The sequence below is a fragment of the Sarcophilus harrisii genome, chromosome 5 (assembly GCF_902635505.1).
Source record: "Sarcophilus harrisii chromosome 5, mSarHar1.11, whole genome shotgun sequence".
Classification (NCBI taxonomy): Eukaryota; Metazoa; Chordata; class Mammalia; order Dasyuromorphia; family Dasyuridae; genus Sarcophilus; species Sarcophilus harrisii.
This window is the reverse complement of record NC_045430.1, coordinates 264,508,125-264,532,062: the sequence shown is the minus strand read 5'-3', so window position 1 is coordinate 264,532,062 and position 23,938 is coordinate 264,508,125. Positions and strand designations below refer to the sequence as shown.

Genomic DNA, 23,938 nt, shown 5'->3' with positions numbered 1-23,938 from the left:
TGCCCCATTTGGAACTAAATAGAGAAGTGCTCCTGTGCTATTTCTAGGATACTGGCTGTGTACTATGCATATATTTAGCTTTGGATTTTTTTTTTTTAAAGATAGTCTTTTATTTGGGTGTGTTTATGTAGGTGGTTTATTTGGCTAAGAAGAAATGGACTCTATGCCTACATCATGCCTACAAATTAAGTTGTTCATATTCGTGACATTGAGATGTATGCTCAGTTCAAGTCTGAGCCCCCCGCTTCACATTTTCATCTAAAATTGGAACTGCCCAAAAACTGATTTGACTTTCTTTACACCCCAGTATTTGATATCCAAAGTAGTTTTTGAACTGTAGGCACAGGACATGTGTCAGTTTGAATTAATCCTCTCATACTGCTAGGCTCTTTTCTTTTTAAAATGCAGATTATAACCAGTTACATCTTTTTGTTGGTTGTGCTTTGAGTTCTCTGAAAAGGATGGAATTTATTATATTGTAAAAGCTTTAATGGAAACCTTAGTTGCTTTTTTAGAATGAAAATATACAGAAATCTGGGTATGAACTTCAAGTGCACATTTATCTTTCTAAGTTGAAAACATACCTTCACCAAAACCCTATTCAGATTTTTCATTACGGACAGAGATGAGCCTGTGCTCTGAAAGGCTACATACACCAGCTGGAGGTGAGCCTTGGCAAACCAGCTTTCAGTGGAGGCCGAAAGGTTTGTGGTTGCACTGGCTGTGCCATGATAACTTTCTAAAGTACTTTGAGGTACAGATGGGTTATGATTAGTATTGCTGGGGGAAAGAACCACGCAAAGAAAATTGCAATGTTATTTTACCATTTTGAAATGTTACAACTAAAATTGTGCAAACTATAGGAAGAAACGGCATAGTGCACACTAAGTCCAAGAGCAAAATAAGTCTCTGCTTAAAAATTTTTATGCAACAATACTTTTTTACATAGGGTAGCCAAGGAGATCCCAGGATCAGGAAAATTAAAATTTGTATTTCACTAATTCTAAATGTATAAGAGTTTGAACTTGAATTTGATTTTTTTTTTATTTACTGAAATCAGATGAATAATGTAAAAATTTTGTATTTCATTATTATGTACAAGCACTTATTTGTAAATTTCTCCATAGAGTTTCCTTTTTACTTAGTGGTGTTATTATATCTGTTGACTTGACTCTTGGGTATTTCCATTTCTTGAAATATTTCTTTTAAAAATATTCTCCTATATTCCCAAGTTAGGTTTTATTGTACTTGTTTTAGATTGAGGCATTTGTTTTTGTTTGGTTTGCTTTTTAAATAGGGTCTTTTGTTGCAATTACTGAATATACACATACGATAGTTACTATTTTAAAATTCTGTGTTAAGAAGCACTTGGATAATTCCTCAGAAAGTAAAACAAAACTCAATTGACACAGAGCCTATTATCTAACATACTCATTCATTCTACTTAAGGACAGGTTTGCCAAACAAATGAATAGCATGGACCAAATTTTACAGGAAATGTTTAACTTACAGAGAACCTCAGGGCTCACAGACATGGAAAGAAGGAACAAGTGAAACAGATTTCACGGGTGCGCCCTTTGTTTTTATTTGAATGAAGTTTTGTTTAAAAAAAAAAAAAAAAAAAGATGTTTTAGGACCTTGTTTAAAAAAAAAAACACTTTCTGAGGTCTGTTTGTATCTGTTTCACAAGAGCCCTTCAGGAGGCAAAGCTGCTGGTCCCCAGCTCCTGCTAAGTGACCTGCCCAGTCCAGCTCTTCTGCTTACTCTACAAGTGGTACGGATAATCCCAGGGTTCTTGATCCAAAACCATACTTTTTCTTCAGTGCTTTATATTTGAAAATAATGGCTTTAATAAAAAGTTATAAAGGTCACCCTGGCCCCTTTCATTAATCTACCATCTATCTCGTTTTCCCTTTGCAGCTTGTGCTCCAGTCCAGTGTGTGGACGACCTGGTGAAGGACTGCACAAATTTACATTTGGGGTCTTTAACTGCAACCTACAAAAGACACACCCCTCTTTCACCGAATGGCAAAGGCTTCTGCAGTGCCATGGCTTCCCCTCTGTCTGGAGAGAGAGCAAGTCTCCAGTCGTGGGCAGAGAATGAGAGAGTCAGTCCTGGTGGAGCTACAAACTTTCAAGAACAGAATTCTTATGGCAGAAATTCTTTAGAAGACAATTCATGGGTATTCCCAAGCCCCCCAAAGTCTAGTGAGACAGCATTTGGGGAAAGTAAAAGTAAAACACCTTCCCCCAACCTGCCTCACCTGGATCAGCATAATCCCAACTGCCTTTACAAGAACTAAGTCAGAAGAGACTGGTGGTCGGTCACCTTGGCACCGGGAGGACGGGCACAAGACACTGGCGCAGCTGGCCCCATGGCGGCCTCGGGTTCTGGGGCCATCCTTGACTTCCAGCCCGCTTGGATTTGCACATTCTGTCCTGCAGTCGCGTAGTTGAGTTTGTAACTTTCAGTCTAGACTAAAACAACCGGGCTAGCCCACTCTATTTTAACAAGTATAGACACGTGCACTATTTAATAAATTACAGGAATTCTCTTAGTGTTTTTAAAGACAACTCTACCTTTGATAACAATTGCTGTAGATTTAGGCATCTCAGGTAAAGAAAAATGATAGCAACTAGTTTTTGAACTTGAGGTCAGAAATATACACAGGCTTTGTAAGATGTCTAAATAATAAACATCTTCATTCACAGGAATAATGGGTTGCTGGAGTTTTGATTCAAATCATGTAAATTACAAAAAACAAATCCTGCCTAGGGGAGCAGCAGCTAGTAAAATGTGTTTTATTTCCCATTGGTCTTTTTATGAACACAGATAGATTGTGAAAGTATTGGTACAGAATAATTGTTCTATGGATAGGCGATTTCCATATGCCATTTTACTTCAAATCTTTAGACTTGACAATTGCTTTCTAGGCAAGAGTACTAGAATAACCATCATTTCTAGAATACTAGAATGGTCATCATTACTTCTGTGTGATTTTAATTCTGTTTACAACTGTTTATAATCCAGACTGCTCAATCACTGGAGCTGGCTGGCTGTGTTCACTAGCTCCCTTGAGCATTCAATTTAAAAGTAAGATTTTTTTTTTTTTTAAGGTTAAAGACAAAATATGTTTTTTAATTTTTTTTTCTTTCGATGAGAAAACCACATATTACCAATTGGATAATAGAGGAGTGTTTTATAATTTTATACATCAGTATGTTAAAAAGTATATGTCAATATTTAGAACCGGCAAAAGGAATGAATTGTCTCCAAGTGATAACACTAGCTGCCTTTTCTTTAGTAAAGCAGCTTAATTTTTTAAATGGCAATACATTAATCCATGGGGAACATTCCAAATTTAGTGAAGAATCATTAATTGCCAGTGGAATTTCGGTGGGGTTGCCAGAGTTTTTTACAAGTGCAAAAGAACACTTGACGAGGATGGAAGAAACAGCCGACCTTCCGGGGAACTTTCTGGTAGGGATTGAGTATCTGTTCCTTTGAACTGGTGCCATCCGGACATCTCCTGGTGTAGAGATCTTTTTGCTTTGGGATCTCGAATGCCTTTTTTCCCTTTCCAGTATTAGGCAGTTTGGTGTTATTTAAACTCAAAAGAATTCCTCAACCCTCCTGCTGTATTACTGAACAGCATACATAAACAAGACCAGATATTGTTTGTATCTTTCTATTATCTTACTCACGTATACTGGCTTGTCTGTGATTAATGGAAATGGTGTCAGATGCTGGAATTTATTCTGACCAATGAACACAGCTGACTCAAGGGAGTACAATCTCTTGCAAAGTAATAGAACAAACCCAATATGCATAAAACAAATACAAGTCACTAGGCTTTAGCTGATAGAACCAACTACCTGTGTAATAACAAAGTGGCAGAAACTATTTCTCATGTGGCTGCATAGACTGTACGTTATGTCTGATCTCTAATGTAGCTTTCCCAGTGTTGGCTTTTCCTTAACCAAAATTGAGTCTTTTTTTCCTTTTTAAAAGTAGTAAATTGGGAGAGACACTGGCTTGGATAACATTCTGAACTATACAAAGATGAAATCATATTGTTTGATTTAAATAAATTATTTTTATTTGAATATGACTGCATGTGAAATTCTTTGTGTTCCATTTCCTGTAACATGTTCCTTCATTCCTCCCTCCCTCCCTTCTTCCCTCCTACTTGATCTATCTCATGATGTTGTTTTCTAAACATAACACATTTCTCATATTGTTTGTTTTTTAATACCAGTATCCCCTGGCATTAGGAAAATTGCTTTTCTCTACTAACATACAACATACACTGGAACACAAATTTACAGGGAGTTTACACTTTGAAGTCACTGCTAATTAATGAGAGGGATTAAAAGATGAATGAGATACAATCTCTCTACTCCAGAAGCTGGCAGTCTTGAAGGGTCCTGCAGCATTCAATAGAGGTAAAAGTTATCAAACAATTTAAAATGTTCTGTAGCTAATGATGTCTTTAGGTTATGTCTAAAAAGCAATTTTTTGTAGACTGGAATAACTTCTGGGGGCATGAGCCTAGTTAGTGATCTCTGTCTGCAAAATAAGATTTCTTTGTTCTGCTTGTCAAATTAAATCAAAAAATGCAGTAGAGGTATGAAAAGGGGTATTGAAAGAATGTTTTTTATGGAAAGAGCATTGGACTTAGCATGAAAAGATCTAGATGATCTTGGCTTCTCTATTAAGCACTCGGAATACTGCCACGTGTTATGGGAGAGTTAATTGTTCTATGGATAGTTGATTTCCATATACCCTTTTAGAATCTTTAGAATTGAAATTGCTTAGATTTCTTTTGCTTAGGAAAAACTTAGATTCCAGTTTCATGGAAACAATGATGTTTGTTAATAGGATATGACTCCTACACAAATTAATACATATAACAGAAATGCCCTGTGGTGTTCCAGGCGGAAAACGCTCAATACTGACAAAGAGAGTCCATCAGATAGTTTCATGTATTAGAGATGCATTTGAACAGTGCTGCCCTTTGCAGGTGTAGATGTTTAACATGTGGGTCTTAGGAGAGTATTTATTAAGCACTTCTTAGGATTAATACTGAATCCCAGAAAACAGGGTATGGAGGGCAGTAGCAGGCTGCAGTCAGTATGTTACCAACAGAATTGTGTACAAGTCGCCTCACGTATGTCATCATAGAATTGTGTAAGCAACATTTTTAATGGAGCTTGTCCCAGTAAGTAAAGAGCAGCTGACGGTTCCTGTGTTATCCAGGCAGTATCAGGAGGAGGGTGTCTGGATGGCTACCTTCCCGATGAGATGCACAGGAGAACATTTTCAAGAATCACCCACTACCATCTTGATTCACATCGGAAGCATCAAATAAGCCTCAGGCTTCGGAACCAGAGACAAAATTGGGAAATATTTCACAAAATAAATGAAGCATGGATGATATTCACATGTAGTTTTCTAAGTCACAGGGATCCTTATAATGGTTTAGGGACCTGTTTCTATTTGAGTTTGACACTACCGACGTACATCAATGGAGGGAGTCTCATCTCACAGAGATGAAGAAATGTAGCTCAGAGAGACTGAGTGATTTGCCTGTAGTCACCCAGCCAGTGTTTGTCCAGAGTCAGAATTCAAATCCAGGTCTGAGTACTTTAGATTTTCTGTTCCTCCACGTTATTTCATACCCTATTATTTTTCCAACTGAACTGACTGCCACGTGCTGGGAATCTTATTTTCTCCCAGAAGCACTTGCTAGAGCTGACAAAGCTTTGGATTCATTGGCGATGGAGCCCCCACAGACGATCCTGTGAAGAAGGGGATATTCTCATTGGCTGGAAGAGCCCGGGATCACCTGAGACAAACAGCTGAGGGAGATGTGGATTCTGGTTGTCCCCACTCTTAAGTCCAGCTCTTGGGCTTCTCTGCCACCCAGAAATGTTGCTCTTACTGATCCTCACCATAGCCCTGTGAGGAAAATGCATCAAACTTGCTTTACAAATGAGTAAACAGGCTAACATCAAATGATTTGCTCAGGATCACACAAGCAGAAGTCTCTGAGAGAGGATTCGAGCCCAAGACTTGGTGCTTGCTTATGGTTTGCTATGGCTGTCACCTTTAAAATTCCTTTGTTTCAGAAAGTAACATGAGGCCATGGAAAGCCTTGGGCGGATTATGAAAGCCAATCTCTTCCTGTTCCACTCAGGGCCCAACTCATCATCCATTTGCCAAGATTGTGTTTCCTAATATCGATTGGATCAGCTGTCAGTGTTGGCCATCCAACTGTTATCTGAACAACAGGTGACTTCCCATTTTTCTTGGATAGGTCAAACTCTTGACCAAACAGGTATTTTTAAGAGGGGTCTGCAGTATCCTTGGGCTTGGAGCAATCGACACAAATAATCAACATAAAGTAAGTGTACTGGAATCTTGTATTTGCCACTTTTTGGTCAACCGTGATGATGAAGATATGATCTGAAGCAAGAATAATTTTTTTCATTTTGCAAAAATGGGAAAATGGACAGAAGGGTCAGTAGTGATTTATATTCTCTTGTGAATTTTTTTTTTTTTTTTGAGTAATCTCATCTGAAAAATCCCATACATTGGGATGCTCTCATCTTTCACTGTTCCCTCAACGTCCTCACATTTGTCCTTGGGATATCCCTTTTCTGAGTATCCATGTTCCACGTGTGATTTTACTTCCCATTGTTACATCCTTCAGGACATCTCTTTTTTCACAAAGCCCACCTGGTGCTGTGAGGCTAGAATGCGAATGTGACGGCCCCATTGAAATCACTGTGAAAAGTTTCACACAAACCGACCTTACACGTCTTTGCCACTTTCATCCAATGACTTGGCTCACTTGATTATTGCAACAGCTTCTCTTTGGGCCATTTGTCTAAACATTGTTTTAAGCAGGAACCACTCCATCTGAACCACTCCATCTTCCACCATTTTCCTCTGTTAAGATTTCCAAATGCATTCATATCCTAAACTTTTGATGCCCTTGACCTAACTTGCTACTTGGCAGGATCAAGTGCCTCATGGCAAAGCAATCTCCTTGTGACAACTGATTTACATAGGCTGAACTTCCTTAGCAAACAGTGAGAGTTCCCGTTATTTGCCATTTTAATCCATTTCCTGTGTTCTGAAGTAGGTCAGGCTGTAGTTACTTCAATTACAGGCCATCTTTTCTCATTTTCATGCTATGTTCTCATTTGATAGTTTTTAACCGGTGTATTAGTGAGTGGTCTGATGATCTGATGTTTCAGAAGTGACTTATGTCAGTAACCAATGATTTCTTATTAAAATAAAATATATTTATTGTTTTCTTGTGATGTCATTTATTGTTCATTATGTACAATGCCCCAACCTTTTTTAAGGAAAGTACTTGGGGTAAAAGGCAGATTTTGGTAGAGTCTATAGGTCTTTGGCTGACGTTTTCTTTTTAATTGAATGTCATTATTCTAAATCTAACAAACAGCACTTCCTGCTCCCTCATCCATGAGCATTTCCATGTACAATGGTTTTGTAAAAAGATTGTATAAAAAACTGAATCTGTTGCATGCCGCTTGATTTAAATAAATGTGTATCTAATGCATCGAGCCATCACTTTCAGAACTCTCTCGCTTTGCTTCCTTCTCCCCTGTTCCATGGGTACTTTAAATGCTGTTTTAAAGGCTTTTTTTTTTTTCCAGACATCACCATCACTAGGTCTTTTGCCTTCTCAACAAAAGCTCCACAGTAAGCGTGATCAAGCACAACAAATTCCCACAGCGACCAAGTCTCCCACCGCTCAAGTCCAGCGTTCTCAGGAGACGGACACCGTGCTTCCGTTATAGGAAATGTAGGTGGCCCCCGCTGGGAGGAGAGTTTCAGCACTGTCTTCCCTTACATGCAGTTGTGCAGTGTTAGTTAAGCTTGTTCCCCCTCCTTCCCAAGTCTCTGAAATCCCGTCAGTTTTTACTTCCTGGCGCAATGATTTTCCATTACATTCAGACTGAAGTTTGAGCTACAGCCCAGCTGATAAGTACCCTCTTAGTTTCTAGGTATTTTCTCCCTCCCCCTTCCCACCCAGTCCTTTAATTGTCTACTCAAGATAATGAGATTCTTTTCCTTAAGATTCTTCCTTCCACTACATGCCATCTGGGAGAGAGACCAGTGATGGTAAAAATTAGCAGAACTTACACATCCACAGGCAGGAGGGAGGGAAATCCATCCACCTTATTCATAAACACATTTCTTCTATTCACTCATAATCTAACCAATAAATTAAAACTTTATTAAAGAAGTGTAATAAAAGATATTTATTTCAAACAACAAAAATATATCCATAATATTAAGGGGCAAACCAAAGATACTGCTTCTTGCCTCATGCTTTTGCCATTAGAATTAAAGTAAAAATTATTCATAATTAACTATTTTGTTACATGCTGGTAGGAAGCTTCTGCAACCTGTTCTTAGAACGAATTCCAGTTCTTCTGAATTCTTCTCTTTCCTTCAAATATTCCATTTTGCATTCTTCATAAAAATCTGGGTTTTGATAGCTATAAAAAAGGGAAAAGAAATTAGTATGAAAATCTTAAAAATAGAACACAGCAAAATTTCAATATAATTATTAGTAGGTGTAGGAACAGTACAAAGAGTTAAACAGCAGCAGTAGTAGTAATAGTAAAACACCGAATTTATCTCAAATAAAATGGCTATTTTTAGAAGAACAGGAAAAATAAAAGACTACACTGCATTTTTTCCTCTTTAATCATATACTTAATTTTAAAAAGATAATAACCACCTTTTCTTTCCTTTTTTGCTACCTCATCTCCCTTTGCCTTCTCACCTATTCCATGCTAGTGTCATTTTATAAAGTGGTTTCCCATTTCTGTTCCCTCTGCTCTACATCTGTTCATACAGGTCTTCTCAGGTTTCTTTGAAACCTTCCTTCTCCGTCATTTTTTATAGTGCAAAAATATATTACATTTTTATACCACAATTTTTTAGCTATTCCTCAATAGGTAGGGAGTCCCTTAGTTTCTGTTCTTACTATGAAATAGTCTTCCAAAACTATTTTGATACGTGTGGCTCCTTTTCCCAATTTCTATGATCTCTTTGGCTTGTATAAAAGCACAGGAGTACTACTACTACTACTATGTCAAAGAGTCCGCAGAGTTGGTGACTGTTTTCCAAACTGCTTTCCAGAATAGCTACATTAATATCCAGCACTACCAAAAAAAAATGCCAGTATGCGGATTTCTTCTTTTCCTTCTCTTTCTTCTTCTTCCTTTCCCTACTCCTCTTCTTTTTTATATCTTCTTGGCCAATAAGATGGGTATTAAAATCTCAAAATAGCTTTGATATTTCATTTTTTTTCACATGTTTTGGCCATTGGGTAATTGTGCTTTTTTTTATTACATTTGGATCTGTTCCTTACAAATGGCTCACAGGCCCATTATCAAAGAAATTTTCTGTAAAACTTTTCCCCCCCGTTGTTTGTTTATGCAAAACCTTTTAAACTGTGTGACCAAAGTTGTCCATTTTATCTTCGGTGCTCCTTTCTATTCCCTGCTTGGTCACACTTTCTTCCTTACCTGCAGATCTGAAAGGAAATCACTTTCTTCATGATGTAACTTATTCATTTGAAGCCGTGGTGGGATATGGGGATTTACCGATTTCTGCCAGACTGCTTTGCGGTTTTGACCAAATCAGATGTCTCCTATCTATTGCTAACTGTTAAACGGCCCCCACCTTCACCCTCCAGGCGCTCTGCAGCTTGCTCACCCGGCCTTCCCTTAGCTCCCTTGACTCTCCTCTCACACCTCGTTGATTCTTGCTTGCCTTTACCGGCCCTGGCCCGCTGAGCCAGGGTGCTGTCCAGTGATCCCCCCAGCTCCGGCCTCTCTCCTGACCCCTTGGATTCCACTGGACAGCTCAGCACTCCATATCCCTGCCTCTGTCACCTCCTCCAAAGTCCCTCACTTCTGTTCAAAGGCACCAAGCTCCCCACAGGGTCACCCCTGACCTCCCCATCCCACTCATTGCTGAATCTCTGATTCAAAGCCCACATCTCTCCTCTCACCTTCACAGGGCCTTCAGCTCAGCCTCTCTTATTACCTCTCATCTGGGCAGCTGCACTGAACTCCTAATTAATCTTTCTGCTTCCAGTTCCCACTCATTTTGTTGGCCTCCAAGGGCGACATCTGTATCATCTCCAACTCAACATATTCTAAACAAAAGTCACTTTATTTCTCCCCAATCTCCTCTCATCATCCACGTAAGTCACTTTTGATCCTACTGCCTATCCAGCCCTTTATCTCATCAGCTGCCCACTCTTACTAATTCTACTTCCATCTACAACAATTCAGCCATCGAGTTCCACACAAGGACCACCCAGTTTTCAGGCTTTCATCACCTTTGACTTGACTTATCCAATAGCCATCTAGTTAACTGCCCTCAAAGCTCTTCCCCATCCTTTACATAACTGCCAAGTGGATATTCCTAAACCATTTTGCTGCCGAGTCATGAAACTACTCAAGAAGCTCCAATAGCTCCCTATTGTGTCAAGGAGAAAATGCATTCTCTGTGTTCAACTCTTCCCAATCTTCACATAAATTACAGAAAAATGGGCTCATCATTGTGTCCACATGACACTTTTACTCCATCTTCGTGTTTTTTCAGAGTCTCTTGCCCATTCCTGGACTGCACTTCCTCCTCTCTCTCAGCCTTAGAACCCTGAATTTCCTTCAAGGCTCAGCTCAAGGATCCTTTCCTATATGAGGGGTTTTCTAATCCACCTCGGTGCTCGAGCCTGGGAAATTACTTCCTGTCTCTTTTGAATCGACTCTGTATGTGCTTGTCTGTGGACACATTCCACACCCATGAAAGGCAGGAACAGTTTCATTTCTGTCTTCTTCACTCTAGCTCCTGTACCATGCTTGGCATACAACAGGCACTTAATAAATGCTTGCTGACTGGTCCATTTATCCGAGAAATGTTTTGTTCCCATGAACAAAGGTCTCCGGATTCTTTCTCCGGATACTCCGAGTATCTATTTGACATACATAAGGAAACAAACACATGGCACTGATTCAGTTACTTACTGTGCAGTTAGGCATTCTTTTAAAGCTGAATTTTCTTTCCGACATTTTACCACCATAAGAAAGCCAGAGTCTTTGCAGCATTTCGTAAAATCTGAAAAGTGGACAAAGTATTATTGCAGTGAGCAAAGAAAACATTTTCATTATAAAGAAAATGTTAACTCAATTTTAATAATATTGTATTCAGCAATTTTTTTTTTAATTTAATAGCCTTTTATTTACAGGATATATACATGGGTAACTTTACAGCATTAACAATTGCCAAACCTCTTGTTCCAATTTTTCACCTCTTACCCCCCCCACCCCCTCCCCTAAATGGCAGGATGACCAGTAGATGTTAAATATATTAAAATATAACTTAGATACACAATAAGTATACATGACCAAAACATTATTTTGCTGTACAAAAAGAATCAGACTCTGAATTATTGTACAATTAGCTTGTGAAGGAAATCAAAAATGAAGGTGTGCATAAATATAGGGATTGGGAATTCAATGTAATGGTTTTTAGTCATCTCCCAGAGTTCTTTTTCTGGGCATAGCTAGTTCAGTTCATTACTGCTCCATTAGAAATGATTTGGTTGATCTCGTTGCTGAGGATGGCCTGATCCATCAGAACTGGTCATCATCTAGTATTGTTGTTGAAGTATATAATGATCTCCTGGTCCTGCTCATTTCACTCAGCATCAGTTCGTGTAAGTCTCTCCAGGCCTTTCTGAAATCATCCTGTTGGTCATTTCTTACAGAACAGTAATATTCCATAATTTTCATATACCACAATTTATTCAGCCATTCTCCAACTGATGGACATCCATTCAGTTTCCAGTTTCTAGCCACTACAAAAAGGGCTGCCACAAACATTCGTGCACATACAGGTCCCTTTCCCTTCTTTATAATCTCTTTGGGATATAATCCCAGTAGTAACACTGCTGGATCAAAGGGTATGCACAGTTTGATAACTTTTTGAGCATAGTTCCAAACTACTCTCCAAAATGGTTGGATTCGTTCACAACTCCACCAACAATGCATCAATGTCCCAGTTTTCCCGCATCCCCTCCAACAATCATCATTATTTTTTCCTGTCATCTTAGCCAATCTGACAGGTGTGTAGTGGTATCTTAGAGTTGTCTTAATTTGCATTTCTCTGATTAATAATGACTTGGAGCATCTTTTCATATGACTAGAAATAGTTTCAATTTCTTCATCTGAGAATTGTCTGTTCATATCCTTTGACCATTTTTCAATTGGAGAATGGCTTGATTTTTTATAAATTAGAGTTAATTCTCTATATATTTTGGAAATGAGGCCTTTATCAGAACCTTTGACTGTAAAAATATTTTCCCAGTTTATTGCTTCCCTTCTAATCTTGTCTGCATTAGTTTTGTTTGTACAAAAACTTTTCAGTTTGGTATAATCGAAATTTTCTATTTTGTGATCAGTAATGATCTCTAGTTCTGCTTTGGTCATAAAGACCTTCCCCTTCCACAGGTCTGAGAGGTAAACTATCCTATGTTCCTCTAATTTATTAATAATTTCATTCTTTATGCCTAGGTCATGAACCCATTTTGACCTTATCTTGGTGTACGGCGTTAAGTATGGATCAATGCCTAGTTTCTGCCATATTAGTTTCCAATTTTCCCAGCAATTTTTATCAAACAGTAAGTTCTTATCCCAAAAGCTGGGATCTTTGGGTTTGTCAAAGACTAGGTTGCTATATTTGTTGACTGTTTTATCCCTTGAACCTAATCTATTCCACTGATCAACTAATCTATTCCTTAGCCAATACCAAATAGTTTTGGTAACTGCTGCTCTATAATATAATTTTAGATCTGGTACAGCTAAGCCACCATCATTTGATTTTTTTTTCATTAATTCCCTTGAAATTCTTGACCTTTTGTTTTTCCATATGAACTTTGTTGTTATTTTTTCTAGGTCATTAAAATAGTTTTTTGGGAGTCTGATTGGTATAGCGCTAAATAAATAGATTAGTTTAGGTAATATTGTCATCTTTATTATATTTGCTCGCCCTATCCAAGAGCATTTAATATTTTTCCAATTGGTTAGATCAGACTTAATTTGTGTGAAAAGTGGTCTGTAATTTTGCTCATAAAGTTTCTGATTTTCCCTTGGCAGATAGATTCCTAAATATTTTATATTATCAGTAGTTACTTTAAATGGAATTTCTCTTTGTAACTCTGACTGTTGGATTTTGTTAGTGATATATAAGAATGCTGATGACTTATGTGGGTTTATTTTATAACCAGCAACTTTGCTAAAGTTGTGGATTATTTCTAATAACTTTTTAGCAGAATCTCTGGGGTTCTCTAAGTATACCATCATGTCATCGGCAAAGAGTGATAATTTGGCTTCCTCATTGCCTATTCTTATTCCTTTAATCTCTTTCTCAGCTCTTATTGCTATAGCTAGCGTTTCTAATACAATATTAAATAGTAACGGTGATAGTGGGCAACCTTGTTTCACTCCAGATCTTATTGGGAATGGTTGCAGTTTGTCTCCATTACATATGATGCTTACTGATGGTTTTAAATAGATGCTGCTGATTATTTTAAGGAAAAGTCCATTTATTCCTATACTCTCAAGTGTTTTTAATAGGAATGGATGTTGGATTTTATCAAATGCTTTTTCTGCATCTATTGAGATGATCATATGGTTTTTGTTAATTTGGTTATTAACATGGCCAATTATATTGATAGTTTTCCTAATATTGAACCAGCCCTGCATTCCTGGTATAAATCCTACTTGATCATAGTGTATTATCTTGGAGATGATTTTCTGTAGTCTTTTTGCTAATATCTTATTTAAGATTTTAGCATCAATATTCATTAGGGAGATTGGTCTATAATTTTCTTTCTCTGTTTTCAGCCTACCTGGTTTAGGTATCAGTACCATGTCTGTGTCATAGAAGGAATTTGGTAGGACTCCTTCATTCCCTATTTTATCAAATAATTTATATAGCATTGGGGCCAATTGTTCTTTAAATGTTTGGTAAAATTCACATGTAAATCCATCTGGTCCTGGGGATTTTTTCTTAGGGAGTTGTTTAATTGCCTGTTCTATTTCTTTTTCTGAAATGGGACTATTCAAGCAATTTACTTCCTCCTCTGTTAGTCTGGGAAGTCTATATTTTTGGAGGTAGTCATCCATTTCACTTAGGTTATCAAATTTATTGGCATAAAGTTGAGCAAAATAACTCCTTATTATTTCTCTAATTTCCTCTTCATTGGTGGAAAGTTCTCCCTTTTCATTTTTAAGACTACTAATTTCATTTTCCTCCCTCCTTTTTCTAATCAGATTTACCAAAGGCTTATCTATTTTATTGGCTTTTTCATAGAACCAACTCTTAGTTTTATTAATTAGTTCAATAGTTTTTTTACTTTCAATATTTTTAATTTCTCCTTTTAATTTTAGAATTTCCAATTTAGTATTTGATTGGGGGTTTTTAATTTGGTCTTTTTTTAGTTTTTTTAGTTGCAAGCCCAATTCATTAATCTTTTCTTTCTCTGTTTTATTCAAGTAAGCCTCTAAGGATATAAAATTCCCTCTTATTACCGCTTTGGCTGCATCCCACAAATTTTGGTATGATGTCTCATCATTGTCATTATCTTGAGTGAAATTATTAATTGTATCTATAATTTGCTGCTTCACCCAATCATTCTTTAAGATGAGATTGTTTAGTTTCCAATTACTTTTTGGTCTATTTCCCCCTAACTTTTTGTTGAATGTAGTTTTTATTGCATCATGATCTGAAAAGAAAGCATTTACTATCTGCTTTCTTGCATTTAATTTTGAGGTCTTTATGTCCTAATATATGGTCAATTTTTGAATAGGTTCCATGAACTGCTGAGAAGAAAGTATATTCCCTTCTATCTCCATTCAATTTTCTGTATTCAGCAATTTAAGGGTGTCCAAGACAGCACATTTATTAGGGGCTGTGCTAGTAATAGTTCCTTCTCTAAAAGGACTCGATAATTTAGTAGAAGAGCTCCAAAACAACCTTGCATCAAAGTGAAGGTGCAGTATGTCCGACTGTGGCTGACTGGCCAGCTCTGCAACAGCTCACGTACAACTAGCCCAGGTGAACACTGGGAATAAAGTCATCTCTAAATCTGTAACTTGCACCTCTTTTGAGCTACTGCAATTCGGCTTCCCTCACAGACCACAACCTTCTCCATCACACAACAGATTCCAAAGTTCTTCCAAGAGGCCCGGAGAGGGCCCGCCCATGGGAGCACCTTCCCTGTGGGTTTGGCTACTGGAGCTGCTCTCGGCAGCAGGCTGAATGCTTGGCAGTTTAGCTCGAGAAAGGACCTTGGTTTTTCTATATGTTTCTGTGTGTTCAGGTGCTTTGTGTATATATACTCATATACAGACACATGCATGTAGACATGAATGTTTGGACAGCTTATTCCTAATTAAGATGTGGTGACATTAAGGACGGCTCTCCTGAAGCCTTAGGGACACGGTGATGGAAGGAATCACGCCCTCAGAGAGGAGCCACAGGAAGGAATGGGATGGGTGAGGAGGGTGGCTGGGCCAGCAAGGAAAGGAAGCAGGATGGCCTCTACTCTATCTGTACTGACTAGAAAGACCTGCGTACTGACCACAGGTTTCCTGCTCTACCTTGATCTCACACAAGTAACACAAGATCATTTGATTTCACAGGTTTGGACAGAGACTATTCTTAAGTGTTGATAAGTAGGTATAGGACTTTGCCTTTTACCTCATGTAAGGTATCAATACCCAGTCTGGCAAAATAGGAAATACCCTGCTTGATACTGAAAACCATTTTTTTTCTCCAAATCTACTTCTTGTTAAACTGAGAAGTTTACAAGAGACTACATTCCTTCTGCCTCATTTCTAGATTGTCTTTTCCCGTACCATTTGAGTAGAAAACTAAAGACCAGCAGCTCTGCACAGCAGCATTGTTTTGTGTCCTGAACAAACCTGATAAAGGCATATTCTCTATATTTTCTCACTTGACCAAATATGCTCTTCAGGAATAACTGTGACTGGCCTGAAGCCTCAAGCTGTTTGTGAGGTCTTTGTCACTTGTTTAGCAACAAGGTTTTAATTAGGATCTTTCCTTCGTACCACATAGCAAATTAGCACACTTTTATATATCTAGAGTGATGTTGCTAATACTGCCAACTAATTTCTCAAATAGTATTCGGCAACAAATCCAATTTAAAATTCTTCTGCTTTTCATTACTCACAGGGCCAAATAATGTTACCATGTTAAAAAGCAGAACATATTATTCTACAGGCAAGTCACTGAAATGATAATTACAACTACAGACAAGTGTCTCAGCCTGCAGAGAGAGCAGCCTGACCTGCCTTGACAGAGGAAGCTTCCCACACTCACCGAGGAAATCACAGGTCAGCACAGAACCAAGTAAAAGCAAACCCCAAACAAACACCGGCAGCTTGGGCAGCCAGGGCCACACTGCTGGCCTGGAGGCCAGTCGCTACTGAATGAGTCTAAAAGCCAAGGGATGCTAAGTACACACTCAGATGGCCCCGTGCAGACTGAGAGTCGGCACATCCATCACTGGACCTCTGCTGGGACCAACTTTCTGAAAAAACAGTAAAAATCTGGACCTGCTTCTAATCCTATCTTTGCAGATGAACACAGCAGATGAAACCTGGGGAATTGGTTTATTTGAACTAAGTTGGGCAAAAGGTGGAACAAAATTGTTCTCCTTCAATTGTTTCTGACTTTTTAGTGGACCAATAAATGCTGACTGTAGGATTTTCTTGGCAAAGATCCTGGAGGGTTTAAGGCTCTTGCTCAGAGTCACATAATCAGTGTGTGTCTGAGGCTCATTTGAACTCAGGTCTTTCTCCCTGCCTTCAGTGCTCACTCCCAGATACACCCTTCACTTTACAGAGGTGATGTTGGGCTACAGAGGCAGCCCAGCCTCTATGTGTGGTGGGTGGCACCCCAGGTCTGCAGTCAGGGAGACTTGTGACCAGCTGTGTGACCTGCCTCAGTTTTCTCATCTATAAAATGGGACAAGAGAAGCCGCCTGCCAAGGGATATTATTTGTTAAGTACTTAATTAGCCAAGTGCCTGGAACACAGTAGGCTATGTAATGCCTGTGATAATAAATGTGATCTTTATTTTAGAATTAAAAAAAAAGAAATTAACTGGCTTGAATAGCAATGCTTTTTTACAGGAAAAAAAAAAGCAGCTCCTATTTCTTCAAAAAAGCAGATCTTTTTTCCAAGCCATCCTCTTTGCAGGGAGGTCTGTTGGGCAAGTCTCCTTGTGCCCTCTTCCCCTGCATTCAGTCATCCATATCTTTTACTATACTTCAAACACAATCACTCTGGCCCATTTAGGAATGAGGCAGTCAATAACAGTTTTTAAATGAGCTGATAAATGAAATCTTAGAGGCTGTTTCACACTGACAGTGCTCACTACCCCTTTTGTATTTCTGTTATCTTATCAAGCCAGCTCTAGGCTTTAAAATCTGTACACCTGACCCTAGTAGCCACAAGGCTTCATTTCTAATCAAGATGAACAACTTTTAGTTAGTCCTGATGATTAATTTTTAATAAGAAGATGAATAATAACTTTTTCTGAACTTAACATATACAATGGATTCTGCTTGGAATAACCTTTTTGGCTAAGTATCTTGAATATTCTTAAAAGCAAAAACAAGTTTTAATAAAATAACTTGTTCTTTCCTGATATAAAAAGTGATCCAATTCCTGAATTATAAGAGGTTAAATGACGTTTAAAAATACAATACAGCTGGCATTAGTAGCATTTGGGGAGGGGGAAGGAAAAGAGTTGATTTTGAAGCTATTCACTTTTTACAAATAATTTAAATTCTGTATTCTTATTTAAAAGTACTTATTTATTATTTTTATTTGAAGCTATGCATAACCAACACTCTGAATTCAAGTCCCAGTAGACAAATGCTTGGGTGCTGGGTTGCTTTTTGTAATAATCTTCCCTTCTGGAAGCTGTGAAATAAAAGCCAGCTGACGCCGACAGGAGGTCACTCTCACTTGTTCGCTTTATTAGTTTTGATTGGTTAAAGGCATGATGTCCTAGTGAAACAAAGCCGGGAGCCACAGATTTCTGACTTCTCAAGGTTCAATGTGGTACATAGATGGTCACATAAATAAGAGGCATCATTACCATGTGACCACACAGCTTCCAGCTAGTTATCTCTAATGTGCTAATCCTAATAAAGACGATAGAACAGGGCAAGTTCTGACAAAGAAGGCAGGCTTCGAGGAACACTCAAAATATCATCGTTTCTTTGATTCTATCCTTTAACATTTCTTTGGGAGTGAGACCCACTTTAAATAAGTATTTTTGGAGTTAAGAATACGTTGCTGATCCAGGATGCAGAACATGAATTTTCAAGGGGGAAGAAAAACATCTAATTCATCTTTGAAATTTCCTTATTAATATGCTATTTTTTTTTTTAACTGTGACTTTAATTACAACTTCCAGTGACTAAAACTCCAATGGAAATTAGCATGACTATGGACTATTAGTACTAGTTATTTACACGGTGCAGCTTAATTCCCTTGTAATGCCTACTGTCAGGGGATAAGGATAACAATTTGTTCTATTTCTTCCTCAATCCATCCTTCAAAGGCTTTCTGGGTAATCTCTCTAAGAACAACTCTAATCACATGCCTTTCTCCACTCAAAGCTTTCAGTAGTTCCCCACTGCTTATACAATAAATTTTAAATTCCTGATTTTGGTATTTGAGTTTTAGTAAAAATAATTTATTTTTTAAAAAAACTTTATCATCAGATTCATATATATATATATATATAATATTTAATAAATGCTTTGTTTGTTGTTTCTGATTCCAAATGACTTTCTGACACTTATTTTACCTTACGTCCCTTTCACACACTCTACATGGGAGGGAAAAAGAGACTTCATTATATTTTTGGATAGCTAATTGTTAGAAAATGTTTCTTTACATAAAGATAACAAAATCATCCTTACAAGTACTAATTTTTCTATTTCTCTTTTCTAGTGTTAGGCAGACAAATACTCTTTCCATCTGAAAATTCTTCAATTTCTCTCTCTCTCTACCAAAGTAACTTGTATAGCACAATGGAAAACACCCGTGCAAGGTTACCTAAGAGGAACAGGTTATAGGGAGAGGTCAGACCAAAGGTGATCCACTGGAGAAGGAAATGGAAATCCACTCCAATATCTTTGCCAAGAAAATTCCCCGGACAGTATTAAATGATGAAAGAAATGACACTGGAAGAAGAACCCCTCGAATCGGAAGGTGTCCAACATGCCAGTGGGGAAAAGCTCTAATACTGATGAAGCTTCTGGGCCAAAGCCAAAAGGAAGCTCAGCTGCAGATGTGTCTGCAAAGATCAATTCTGCATGGGAACCTGGAATGTCAGATCTAGGAACCAAGATAAACTGGATGTGGTCAAACAGGAGCTGGAAACAGCAAAATTTAAACATCAACATCCTGGGTGTCAGTGAACTTAAGTGGATGGGAATGGGGAAATTAAATTCAGGTGACCACTACATATACTGCTGTGGACAAAAATCTCTTAGAAGAAATAGAGTAGCCTTTATGATGATCAATAAAAGGGTGGGAAAAGCATGACTGGGGTAGAATCTCAAAAATGACAAAAAGATGTATTTAAAACCAAGGTTAACTGTTCAACATCATTGTAGTACAAATCAATGGTTCAGAGACTCCAGAAGCCAGAGTTAATCAGCTCTAAAAAAGCTAACATCTTCTACAATATTAAAAAAAAAAAAAAGTCACATTCATTATATGAGCTGAAAAGACTAAAGCAAGAAATCAAAAGATAATTGGAATAACAGGCAAGTTTGGCCTTAAGAGTACAAAATGAAGAAGGGCAGATTTTGTCACAATAATTCACTGGACATAGCAAGCTCTCTTTTTCAATAACACATAGACATCACCACATTACCAGAAGAGCGGGAAGGTTTTCAGAGGCAGAGGAACAAGAGACTATATTGCCCACATTCACTGGATCATCACGAAAGCAAACAGGGTCCAGAACAGCTTCTGCTTCGATGACTACCCTGAAGCTTCTAGCTGTGTGGGCCAAGGCACAATGTGCCAAGTCCTCAGAAGTGGAACTAGCAGATTCCCTTGTCTCCTGAGGAACCCATGTGTGGATCAGGAAGCAAGAGTTAGAACTGAACGAGGAATGAGTGCTTGGTTTAAGACTGGAGGAAGGCTGTGCACGGTCACCTTATTTATTACCTTATATGAAAAGAGCCAGGCAGGATCAATCAAAAGTTGACTTAAGGTTGCCGAGAGAAAGGTTATCAGTCTCAAATATGCAGATAACACCAATCTGACATTACAAAGTGCAGAAGCTAGTCTGAAGTTTGACAACAAAGAATCTAAGATCTTGGCAACCGATCCCACTACTTCCTGGCCAACAGAGGGCTAAGATCTTAAATTCTTGGACTCAAAGATCATTGTAGATTATGACTGCAGCCATGAAAGTTGGAGACTTGCACCTTGGAAGGAAAGCTGTGGAAAAATTGAACAGCTTCCTAAGAAGCAAAAGACCACCTGGCACACAAGGGTTTGTACAGTCAAACCTATGGTTTTTCCAGGGCAATGGATGGCTGTGACAGCTAGATTATAAACAAAGTTGAAGGCCACAGAATTGACAGAATCACTGGAAAAACCCCCAATACTAGGAAAGATAAAAGACAAAAGGAGAAGGGAACAACAAAGGAAAAGAGAATTCTGCAGGATCATAGAACCAATGAACACACTTGGACACACTTCAAGATATGATAAAATAGAACAAAAGACAGAAAATATACACAAAATAGACCCAAACAAGATTAATCTGAACAGATGAGGGAAATCCATGGTGGGGAAGGCAGCAGCAGGTAAGGGACAGGAAAGGCTTTCTGCAGAAGCTGAGGATTTGAGCTGAACCCTGAAGGACACCAAGATGTCAAAGAGAGAATGCTGGGTGACTCAGGCCTGCGGAATAGGAGGGGAGAGGGGGGAGAGGTCACTCTGTGAATAGAGAGAAGGCATCAAGTGTGATGAAGTTGGAAGGAGAAAGGAGCTGGGGGATGAAGAGCTGGGTGTATGGGGAGGACAGGGGGCCACTGGAGCTGACCATGTGGGGGGCTGGGGAAAGACCCAGGGTGAGGCCTAACTTTAGGAAAGTCACTCTGGCAGCCATGGGGAGGACTGACCAAGCAGGAAGACTGATGATAATTTGCAGGGGCCATACAAGAGCATCTGGAAAGCTAGGAAGGACAAATCCGGTAACTGGCTGGGTTTATCAGAGGAGCGGGCACTGAGGAGTCCAGGAGGACACCTTTGGACACCTTAGCAAAACGTGCTTAATAAAGGCCAAAAGAACCAATTGTTAAGTTAGGATTAAAGTTTCTCCTCTCCTATTTCCTCATTCAAAACCCAGTCTCTCAAGGACATTTCTGACCTTACCGAAATTCTTAGTCCACCATCATTCATTGTTTACTGACAGTGGAACATAGATCCTTCTGAATAGATTGCCAGAGGCTGGAGTGGTCCTGCCAGAGAATAGTTTTTCTTTGTCCATGAGTGACATAATCAAAGTCAAATCCTCAGTTTTTCATCAGAATAAGCCCACCCCCCATTATAATATCCTCTCTCTCATTAAATAATAGCCAATCAGAACTGATTTCTGTCAGACACAATCTTCCAAGAGCAGTAAGTGCTGATTTGCCTCCATGAGTTATCTCTGGCTTCTCAGAGGAAGCTCACCTTTTACAAAAAGCCTTTCCCATCCTCCTACCTGCTGCTGCCTTCCCCCTCTGACTTCCTCCCTCCATTCAGCAAAATCTTGCATGTGTCTACTTTTTAACCCATAGTCTCTCCAATAAGAAGATTTGGGGGCCCTTTTCTGTAACTAACAGTTAACACAGGATGTGGCTCATACTGACTCTAAAGAGAGTTTACTGGGTATGGGAGGGATAGATTTGGAAATGAAGGCAACGTTAAAAACAAAATGGATTATCAAGAAAAAGTTTGTTTTAAATGTGGCCTCTTGTGGAAAATGGACATGCAGACATACTTTCACAGATAATCACTTGTATCAAGAGAGAAGCCACATTCAGTTTTCTAAACAATAGTAATGAACTTCAATACGCTGCTTTAAGGGGACACAGGGCATAGGGAATTCTGTATTATTGTAAAACATGCTGGTTCTTTTGTGCCAAAGAGCTTTGAAAGATGTTCATAATTAAAAGAAGTTGTTGCCATTTTTCCTAGTGATGACAGTGCAGTTGAAGTGAATTCACTTTAGAATGATTTATTCTATATGCAGATTTGATGGATGTTTTTGAAAACCTGAGCAAAATAAATACAAAATATTCAAATTTTAATCCAAAAATATGAAATGGCTACATTTTGAGAAAGAGCTACAAAGAACTACCTTTTTGATAACCTCAATTTGTGTTTAAAACAAAAACAAAACAAAAAGTCTGTCCTACAAAGAAAAAACAGAAAAATACCTGCTTATTAATATGGACTGGTCTACACAGACAATTCATTTTTCATTTTAAAGGCCTAGATATATTTACATATGAATGAAGGAATAGCCCCCATAGCAGGGACAATCAGGAGGCAGCTGGTCTTGATCCACCTGAACAAGAAGAGTTAACAGATGCTTTTACTAGAGGCAGGCAGGACACGCCAACCACTGTGTGAAAATGAAAACTCTCCTTTCAGCTGCAAGTGAATACTGACTGCCCTGGTTTATCAAACTTAGCAATACAACTTTTTACTCCTGTTAGCAACATCTGATTTGGGTGAAATCCTTTCTGCTATAGCTGTTACTGGCTGAAAAAACATGTTGATGAACTTGAAAAAGAGTCTGAGCATCAATATCATCAATGACACTAAGTTTTGAAAAGTGCTGCCTTGAAAAACTCTGATTTCCTTATATTATTATTGCTGTTTTTGTAATAAATGTGAGAATTTAGGGTTCTATCAAAATTATCTGAGTATGTTATGCTTTTTTTATATTTAAGATTTGTATGCTGAATAAACCTGAGCTAAGAAAATTATTATTATAAAATTATATATGAAATTAAATTCATTGTTACATAAAGTTTGTAAGCTACTGATTCATAACAAGTATTTTTTTTTTTTTTTTTGGAAGAAACTAGTTTTGTGTTTACCAGAATTGAAATCATTGAGAAAGCAACAGATAATTTGGTGTTTTTAACTTTGATGCAAATATTAATTTCAGGTTTATATACTTCACACTCAAACACAGCAAGTTAAGTAAGATGATGATAGAACCTGTCTGTGTCATAAGCCTAAGCTTTGATGGGGACAGTGGCAGATCACACCCATTTTATGATCTGACATGACAAATTCAAAAATGACTTTGATTGTTCATATCATATTAAATAACTGCTGAAGAACACTGTTGGTTGAGGTTAATTTGCAATGTTGGTCATGCTTTTGTTGACTTAGGTTTGAACTTTATTTTCACTGGAAAAACATGTGTTTATACAAGAATTGTTTTTTGAAAATACTCAATAATTGCATCCTCCTAACTTGTCTTACTCTCTTCCCCAACTCTTAGCCTCCCATCCCCAACTGTTCAGGAGGGCACCTGGTAGTCTCAAAAACTTTGCACTAAAATTACGTCTCCTTGAATAAAGAACATTAGGAGTATGGAGCTTCCCCAGGGCCACCAAGTTCTAAATATGGTTTTAAAATGTTTTGTTTATATTTTCTTGTGTACCCCAGTTTAAACATGATTGATTACAAAATGCAAATTTGGATTTTTTTTTTTTTTTGGACAAAAGCCATAATAAAGTAA

At 38.1% G+C, this 23,938-nt stretch overlaps 2 protein-coding genes across 8 annotated transcripts in view; one reads left to right on the top strand and one right to left on the bottom strand.

Annotated features, from left to right (window-relative positions):
* AZI2 (5-azacytidine induced 2) overlaps positions 1–4,112 on the top strand; it is a 35,476-nt gene extending 31,364 nt beyond the window's left edge. For 5 of the 6 annotated variants that reach the window (XM_031940407.1, XM_031940408.1, XM_031940406.1 and 2 more), the window contains one exon: positions 1,921–4,112. In XM_031940407.1, coding sequence (XP_031796267.1) covers positions 1,921–2,303 — 383 coding nt within the window. In that variant the 3' untranslated portion in view covers positions 2,304–4,112. The remainder of the gene's footprint in view (positions 1–1,920) is intronic. The other variant, XM_023505188.2, reaches the window with a different exon arrangement.
* CMC1 (C-X9-C motif containing 1) overlaps positions 3,705–23,938 on the bottom strand; it is a 76,246-nt gene continuing 56,012 nt past the window's right edge. For both annotated transcript variants that reach the window (XM_003772035.4, XM_012551378.3), the window contains exons 3-4: positions 11,089–11,179; positions 3,705–8,541 (exon numbers count right to left, since the gene is read on the bottom strand). In XM_003772035.4, the coding sequence (XP_003772083.2) occupies positions 8,421–8,541; positions 11,089–11,179 (212 nt within the window). In that variant the 3' untranslated portion in view covers positions 3,705–8,420. The remainder of the gene's footprint in view (positions 8,542–11,088; positions 11,180–23,938) is intronic.